General features: G+C 55.0%; 1 protein-coding gene across 1 annotated transcript; it reads right to left on the reverse strand.

The window, feature by feature from the left end:
* Positions 1–6229, reverse strand: KRT3 (keratin 3). The gene is made up of 9 exons (XM_014847455.3): positions 5498–6229; positions 4223–4443; positions 3599–3659; positions 3143–3238; positions 2678–2842; positions 2118–2243; positions 1575–1795; positions 1189–1223; positions 1–729 (listed from the first exon to the last, which is right to left on the reverse strand). Exons 1-9 carry the CDS (start codon positions 6137–6139, stop codon positions 386–388), a joined length of 1911 nt encoding a protein of 636 aa, XP_014702941.2. The 5' UTR covers positions 6140–6229; the 3' UTR covers positions 1–385.
* Between the last annotated feature and the right edge of the window lie 2637 nt (positions 6230–8866).

The raw sequence follows: 8866 nt of genomic DNA on the forward strand, positions 1-8866 counted from the left end.
TGAAACACAATGCACTTTATTGGCGACAGAATGGATGGGCAGAGGGGCTTGTGCTTTACATACATCAGAACCCTGGTGACCATTCCACCCACGGAGGGGAACCTAGGAGGAGCAGAAGGTGGTGGCTGAGGCCACACCTGGACAATCACAGGCACAGGCTGGAGGCAGAGAGAGCGCCTGAAATTCTCACAGCTGTGCTTGGCCAGGGATCCGGGTGGAGGAGCAAGAGGCCCGGGTCTTCTAGCCTCAGGGAGCGGCCCCCGCGGGGGGTGGGGTGGGGGTGGGGGTGCGGGTGGGGACTGGCGCTGAGGGTTGACTGACTTCGGAGTGATGGAGCAGATGCAGACGCACGGCGCTGGGTGGCTGCGGTGCCCAGGCGCGACATTTATCTGGAGTAGCGCTGGGAGGACTGGGAGAACCTGACGCTGCCGCCGCGGGTGCTGCCTGAGCTGAAGCCTCCGCCACTGACCCCGCTGCGACCCCCAGAGACAGAGCCAAAGCCGCTGCCGCCGCCCAATCCGCTGCCGCCGGCAAACCCAGAGCCGCTGCCGAGGCCGCTGCCGGCTCCGAAGCCACTTCCGCCGCCGAAGCCACTGCCGCCGCCGAGGCCGCTTCCTCCTGCCCGGCCAAAGCCGCTGCCTGCGCCCCCTCCCACGCCGAAGCCACCGCCGTATCCTCCTCCGTAACCACCTGCGGAGGCCGCCGTGGTGCTGCTGCCGCTGACCACCGCTGCAAGAGAGAAGACAGTGCAGCGATCAGCGCCCGGTGCCCACCTCACTGTACTGTAATTAATGATCCTCGGGGCCCAGGATGACTGGGAGGCCATCAAGGCGCCTTTGCACCTGATGATCGTTGGGATACATTCTAAAGTCCTAAGGTATCCACTCCCATAGTGTTGTCATTATGAATTTTCCAGTGGTTCCTTCTGCACAGTCAACTCTTGAGAGGTTACCCAGAATTTCTCCACCCGTTGACAAGCTCCCTATTGTATAGTCCCCATCCACCATATGGACCTATTCACAGTGCCCCAAACCCAGAACAATTACAAAAGCATATCTGCTCCCGATCCACCCCAGGAAGCCCCTCCAACTTCTATAGAAATATTTTTTAAATTAGTTGCTCCTGCGTTGTGTTAGTACAGATATTTCAGAATGCACTCTCCTCGCCATGGTTGCTTTGGCTACTTACAGATGCTGACAGCGCTCTGGCACTCTCCGGACATCCTACATGAGAAAGCAAGAGAAGACAGCTCCATCGCAAAGCAAATTTCCGACAAGTCCGTGAATGAAGGTGATCAATAGCAACCAGAGCTGAGCGCAGATGCCTGGCAGATCAGTACCCTTTCTCCACCCTTCTCTGGGCCATAACAGAGCCCCTGTGCACACTGTGACATATGCGCTTGGGCTACCTGTGGAGAGGGTAGCCTGTAAAGCCAAGTCCTTCTCTACAAGGCCTATCAAAGTTGGGGCCTCTCTCCATACACAGGCCCCCATCCCCATTTACTTGGTCACTTATCTGGCCCTCAGCATGTGACTTGGGCAAAGGAAGACTGGGAGATGAAATTGGAGACTCACCGGCACTCCTCACCCTCCAGCAGCTTGCGGTAGGTGGCGATCTCCACATCCAAGGCCAGCTTGACGTTCATCAGCTCCTGGTAGTCACGCAGCAGCCGGGCCAGGTCATCCTTGGCCTGCTGTAGGGCAACCTGCAGCTCTTGGAGCTTGTCATTGGCATCCTTGAGGGCCATCTCGCCACGCTGCTCAGCTTCCGCAATGGCCGTCTGCAGGTTGGCGTTCTGGGGCAGGGGGAGGTAGGAGAAGAGATGAGCCCCGTGGGAGGGTCCCAGGCTCTCTGAGTCTTAGAAGAGATTATCCCATAGCAAGCATCTTAGAGTCAGGCACTGGCACCCGTTCCCTAGCACCTCTATCATGTCTTCACCCATGGAGATATTTCCCCCGTGGATTACCGGCCATCTAGACCGGCTTGGTCTTTGAACCCTCTGGAGGCCAATGCTGCCTGAGATGACCCCAGAAGTCCATTCCGGACTAGGAGCCCTGACATCCTACCCCCTACCCCTCAACAGTCAACCCAGGTGCCAGCATCCATTGCCATCCCACCTGCTTCTTGACGTTCTCGATCTCGGCCCTCAGCCTCTGGATCATCCTGTTGAGCTCTGAGATCTCACTCTTGGTGCTCTTCAAGTCATCCCCATGCCTGCCGGCCGTGGTCTGCAGCTCTCCCAACTGGAGAACAGAAGGGAAGATGGAGTATTAACGCAGCTTTGCCTGACTTGTTTGCCTGTCCCTAACATCACCCACCCAACCTTGAGGTGCTCCGTAAGCAGTGGTTAAAATGACATTGAATTCTGTTTGAGTAGGGACACCCCTGAGGCCGCACGGAAGAGAATACCTGAGTTGTTGTGGTAGAAGATTCTCCCACCCTGCCCTCCCTGAGCGAGCTGGAAGCCGTCCCGTGTGGCCTGCTGGGGGCAGTGGAACCACCTCCCCCCAGGGCACAGTACTTTCTGCAACTGTACAACCTTTAAAGGGATGCCTCCAGAGAGTAGAACCAGGAGGGGTCCACCCAATGACCACTGGGACTCACCCCCCAGCAGCCCCCTAGGCCACAGCCTCCCTGAGACCCTCAACAGATCCTCGGAGAGGTGCCTAGCTCCCACCTTGGTCTGGTACAGCGCCTCAGCCTCAGCCTTGCTCTTCTGGGCGATCTCCTCGTACTGGGCCTTGACTTCGGCAATGATGCTGTCCAGGTCCAGGAAGCGGTTGTTGTCCATGGAGAGGACCACGGACGTGTCACTGACGTGACTCTGCATCTGCGACAGCTCCTGCCAACAGAGAGGAGGGTCTGTTTACTCTCAGGGCCTCTGCAACAAGCACAGAGAGGCCCAGAGAGGTTCCTGATCTACAGAACCGTTCACTGACTCAGCTCTGAATGTGCGTGTGCCCCACCCTGCCTCCCAGCCTCTCAAAGAAATCCACATCTGCAGCACATCCTGCGGAGCCCCAACAAGAGGCCTCATCTCTGGGCTCCGTCTTCCTGGGCCCTGGACACCAGAATGCCTGACCTCAAATCTGAAAACGTCTCACCCTCCCTCTCGCTCGCTCATAGTAGGAAACATCCTCACCATATCAAAGAGGGTCCTCAGGAAGTTGATCTCATCATTCAGGGCGTCCGCCTTGGCCTGAAGCTCCACCTTGTTCATGTAGGCAGCGTCCACGTCCTGCGAAAGAAAGAAGCATAAAGGCCTTATTCCCCTAGGAACAAACAACAAATTGCACCTGTAGCAAGAAAGAGTCAGGAGGACCAGGTCTGGTGATGGGTCAGTCCTTGTCCAAGGCTTGTCTCCACGTGAAGGAGTGATTCACAACAGATTGGGATGGTTTAAGTTCAATCCTACTCAAAAACTAAAAGTGAAGGAGCTGTCTCTTTTAGGGACCTTTCCAGACTAGGATGCACCTGGTTCTGTTTTTTGCTTCACCCACCTGAACTTGGCAACTCAGGCAATGAAATAAGGAGATTCCTCCAGCCTAGCTGGCCCCTGTGCCTAGGAGCCCCAGAACCCTTCGCACACAACCCTCACCTTCTTCAGGGTCACAAATTCATTCTCAGCAGCTGTACGTTTATTGATTTCATCCTCGTATCTGTAAGAGTTAAAAAGAAATGGGTGAGTTTGGGTTTTGAGGTAGTCATCAACACTACCATTCTCTGAAACTCTGAAAGTTCGTCTCTTCCATCCTCTGTCCATCTTCCACCCCTCTTAGATGAACACATTCTCTCTGCTGTCTCCCTGGTGGTTAGGAGGACCAACCATTCCAATTTGTTCAGGCGGACTGTCCCGGGTTTAGCACTGAAAGTCCTGCTCTCTGGGAAAGCCCTCGGTCCCGGGCAAACAGGGACTGTTGGTCACCATACCATGAGTTGGCCCAGCATCCTTCAGGTCCTAGAACCAGGATCTTCCCCAACCTGGCTCAGAGGACATGACTCCTCAACTCTAAACTCATCCCACTTGCCGTAACTTTATTTGTAAAGGACTGTCCTTGAGTAGGAAGGGGAAGCTTATGGACCGAGCTGTCCTCCGTGAAGTAAGGAGAGGGAACTAGGCCCAGTGACACCTCTGCCCAGCAGGCAGGAGAAATGCAGTCGGGGCTGGGACTCCGAGACAGGTAGCCCATGGCATCTTCCCACTCGTGCCTCTGTCACTCACTTCTTCTTGAAGTCCTCCACCAGGTCCTGCATGTTCCTCAGCTCTGAGTCCAGGCGGCCTCTCTCCCCCAGGATGCCGTCCAGGTAGTTCCGCTGGGAGTTGATGTAGGCCTCAAAAAGGGGTTCCAGGTTGTTGGTGCCTGTGGTGGAATTTGTGCCCTGCTGCTGGAGCAGGTGCCACTTGGTCTCCAGGACCTTGTTCTGTTGCTCCAGGAACCGCACCTGCAATGCATTGGGCAAGGAAACATCAGGCAGCACTCGTAGCAGAGGAGCAGAGGGACCTTGGCCAGGTGGGCGTGGATGTCTGTATCTCCCCATCTCCCGGCACAAAGGCCTTGAAAGAATGTGGAGATGATAGGCTCCCACCGTAGCTGGAGAGGATACAGTCAGACGGTCGCATCAGTCAGACCATTAAACATGCAGTATGGTTTGGAAAATTACAGAAGGAGGAGAGATGGCTGGGGAAACTGGAAGCAGCCCCTGCCTGGAAGCAGGAGGTTGTAAAGATGACAGCTCAGTGTTCTTGGGAATTTCATGACTATCCCAGCTTCCAAAAATACAGCATGCTCTGCGAAACTGTGCTGAAAGCTCAGCAGCAGTTTCCATCTAAGGCCCCACTGATGCTCAGCCCGTGAAAGGATGTGGATCACCAGGAATCGATACTGATTGGAATGCCATCCTCGGCATGGCAGGAGGGAGACAGCGGCGTGAGCTATCCTGGTCTGGAGGTCACACGCACCCTTCCCTTCCTGACTAGGTTGATTAGGGGTGCAGACTAAGACTGGCTTCTCTGCAGTCCCTTGGGACTGAGGTTCCATGTAAGTCTTTTTAATCCCTTCCCTGGGGCATCCACCTCCTTTGCCCGGCAAAGCAACATGGAGGGAACAGGTCTGGTGGAAAGCCTTAGAGGGCAGCTCAAGTTTGAAAATCCCCGAGTTCCGGATCAGACTCTTCCCTTCCAGTGGTCAGGGCCCTTGCCATGCACTGCCAGCTGCCAACCTAGGTCTAGATAAAGCTGCAGGTGGGAGACGTGAGCAGAGAGTCAGATGAGCAGGACTTAGGTGTGTCCAGCTCCAAATAGGGGACCATTGTCTTTCCTGCTCATATGACCATGTGGACAAGTTCATCAGCCCTGAACATCTTCCCAGACCCCAGAGCTCTGCCTGACCCCTCCCACTGCAGCCTGGCCCACCCAAGGTCGGTCCCAAACACTGGGTCTAAATGTCAAACTCAAAGTCCCAGCCTAGGAGTGGGGACCCACTCAGGGCTTCATCACCTTGTCGATGAAGGAGGCGAACTTGTTGTTGAGGGTCTTGATCTGCTCCCGCTCCTGGGCCTTCACTTGCCCAATCTGGGGGTCGATCTCCACATTGAGGGGCTGCAGGAGGCTCTGGTTGACTGTCACTTCCTGGATTCCCCCAGGGAAGCCACCAGGCCCAAAGCCACCAGGTCCACCAAAGCCGCCGGGTCCACCAAAGCCACCAGCCCCTCCAAAGCCACCTGCCCCACCAAAGCCACCTGCCCCACCATAGCCACCAGCTCCACCAAAGCCACCTGCCCCTCCGAAGCCACCAGCTCCTCCAAAGCCACCTCCCATTCCTCTGCCACCACCAAAGCCACCCCCAAAACCACCTCCATAGCCGCCCCCAAAGCCACTGCCACAGCTGCCACGCCCTCCCCCAAAGCCACCAGCCCAGGAGCCACCAGCCACGCTGATGGAGATGCTTTTGTTGCCACCCAGGTTGTAGAGGCTGCGACTGCCAAAGCCGCCTGCTCCGCTCCGGAACCCACAGGCCCCTCCGCCAACTCCCCCAGTGCGGGCCACGTGGCTCATCCTGCTGCTGCCAGAGACCACGGCGGAGCGGCCGGAGAAGCCCTGGCTCCCGCCTCCAGATGTCTTGGAGACTTGTCTGCTCATGGTGAGAAAACTTGGTGAAGGAAAAGCACGAGAGTCAAGCAGACACACTGAGAGTCAGAGGACGAGGGAAGGGCACTGAAGACCTGTGCTGAGTAAATCGCTTTATATACAGCTAGGAGGTTGCTGGGCTCAAACGAAGGAGAGATAATTAATCCCAAATAGTCATGGGATGGGTTTGCCTCCAAGGCAATAAGTTTGTTCCAGGCTACTAAACACACCTTGAAAATAATCTGAAAAGGTGAAAGTGCTAAGGTGGCAGCTTACCTGGCAGAGGGTAGTGCCCCTGTTGCCTCATGCTCGGGTATGGCCACTTCCTAGTTCTGCCTGACGGGACCCAGGAGTCACACTCATCTGTGTCAGGTGCTCAGCGGCCATCTGTCTGCCTGTCAGCTGCCCCTGGCCCTGCAGAGCTGGGCTCGGGTCTGGAAAGGATGGAGTGGAAGGGGGGTTGGGCAGGTTCTGGTTGTCTGGCTTGGTAGAGACAGTGAAGCCCACCCGAGGCCCCAGGGGAAGGATCTCAACAGAAGGCTGGCACAATTCAGTCCACAGTCTGCACTTGGTCACCGAGTGCTCCCTGTGTGCCCAGCTCCGTGCTGGGTTTGGGGATGAAGTGATGACCTCTCTGCCTCCCTTCTGGGAAACAAAGCCCAGAACCATCAGGAATCTGCCTTGGGTCCCCCTTCCATCCCAAGCTGCAGCTCAGGGGGAGCGGCCTTTGGGTTCATGCCGATCTTCTGAGAGAAAGGGCAGTTCACAAGCCTGCGTGCTTTGATGAGACATTAGCAAAATTCCACATGCCAAGCATTTGTTTGCTTTGAAAAGTTTCCAGAGAAACTATACACTAGTCTACATCTTGAGGCACCTCCAAGACGTCCTTTCTTGCTTCCCCCATTTTTGGCGTTTCTCTGGTTTCAGCCCGAGTCCCAAGGGACTGGAAATTCAAACATCAGTTCTACCACCAATTCAGCAAATGGTTACAGCTTGCCGAACTCGGGCCAGGCGCTAGGCGAGTCGCTGGACACTCAGTCGTGAACAAGAGACACAGGGCCCCTGGGCCCTGGTTGAGGGGCTTGTGCTCCTGTGAGGTTGTGGCCTCCGTATCCAGAGGCACTGCCCACCCCCAGCCTCAGGAGGCCAAAGCTGGCAGAGTCGGCAGCACTGCCGGAAGTATCTGACTCCAAAAGCCTGAGAATCTGCCAGCCTGGTGTTTTTCAGAGGCTTAGGGACTGGGCTTGGCTTGTCCCAGACAAAAGCCTTTCTGCGCAGCTCTGGAGCCTGCCAGGTGAGGCGCTTATCTCTCCAGGACAGGCCTTCCGTCTGCAGCGCGCTAGGCCCTGCCGAGGATGTGGCCTGTGTGGCCTTGACAGGAGACGCCCCTGAATGGGAGAGTGGAGGAAAGGACAAGGGTTCATCGTGGCTCACGGGGCAGGATTGGGGATGGCCCAAGTGCAGATTAAGTGAAACTTTCTTCAGTGGCCTGGTTCTCCCATTTCGTCCTTCGCTCCCGGACTCGTTACCCCCAGGCTGTGTGACATCCTGGCCCCTTCCCCAGAATGAAGCCAGAAACTGTCCAGGAGTTCACAGTCTTGTTCCTATACTGGACCCCATGGTTCTCAGCACAGTGCTTTGCCAATAATAGATGTTCACAGAGGTTGAATGAATCAATCAATTGATGAATTAATGAGTGAATTAAGCCTTTATATTGGATTACAATCAAATAAAAAAATAAAAGCTAGTTCAAATCCCATTAATGAGGCAGCCCAAGCTAACTGAGATTGTCTTAACGTGAGGAATCCAGACCTGTCAAGTTCAGTGATCAGAATTAAGAAAATGGACATGCAAAGTGTGTCAGCTCCTCCTCGCCAGTGGAAAATAATGTAATCACAGGATCAGGAATTAATCGACCACAGAGCCAACGTGGAGCTGACTGGGCACCGGAGGTCCCCTGATCTCCCCTGCCTGTCCCAGGCCTGGGACTCCCTCTCCAGCAGGTCTGACTTCTTTCTGTCCCTGACCTGCTTCCCAGGCTTACTGGCATGTGCAATTAACCCAGGGCCCAGACAGTGGCTACGCACAGACACCCTCCTCATCTCTGCTCCCTCAGAGGAGCCAGAGTTTTAAAAATGAAGCAAAGCCAGGGCTGGCCCAGCCCTCCCCGTGACTAACCGTGACCAAGGCTGTTTCAGCATCATTAACCAATAAAGACGGGCCGTCGGCTCTGCCCTCGGGGTCTACCGGAACATGGCCAGATGAATGACCTTTCCATCAAGGGTTTCAAGAAACATATCACAAAAATCAGGCCATATTTTTTTCCTTCATATTTAAGAGTGTGCCCTTTGGAGCCAGAGTCAATTTTTAAATTTCAGCTTTGTCACTGCAAATCCGTGAGCAATTTCTTCAACCTCTCTGTGCCTCAGTTTCCTCATCTATAAAATTAAGTTATTAGTGACACCTCTCTCACTGAGTCAGTGTCATGCCTGGGCAGTACCAGCACACCGTAAGTGTTCGCTCTTATTTCTAACTGTTTTTGTCTCCAAGTCCCATGGAGAATTTCGGCTTTCGTATCTGTCAAAAGAATCGATCCAGTAAAATGATGATTCCGTTTGCAAATTATCCCTTGAGGCCCCACGGGGAAACTAAGCACAGATGGGAATGGTATCCACTTCACGACTTGGGATGAGAGGAAGCAGCCCTCGGCTTCCAGCCGGACAGAGAGACATCAGCCGA

Source organism: Equus asinus, chromosome 22 (assembly GCF_041296235.1).
Source record: "Equus asinus isolate D_3611 breed Donkey chromosome 22, EquAss-T2T_v2, whole genome shotgun sequence".
NCBI lineage: Eukaryota > Metazoa > Chordata > Mammalia > Perissodactyla > Equidae > Equus > Equus asinus.

What these genes read in the sequence shown, in the direction of transcription:
- KRT3 (XM_014847455.3), bottom strand. Translation starts at nt 6,139, where the DNA reads ATGAGCAGACAAGTCTCCAAGACATCTGGAGGCGGGAGCCAGGGCTTC. An exon ending in AATTTGTGACCCTGAAGAAG is followed by an intron (nt 3,239 to 3,598) that starts GTGAGGGTTGTG and finishes TTTCTTTCGCAG; the next exon opens with GACGTGGACGCTGCCTACAT. An exon ending in TCGAGAACGTCAAGAAGCAG is followed by an intron (nt 1,796 to 2,117) that starts GTGGGATGGCAA and finishes CCCCTGCCCCAG; the next exon opens with AACGCCAACCTGCAGACGGC.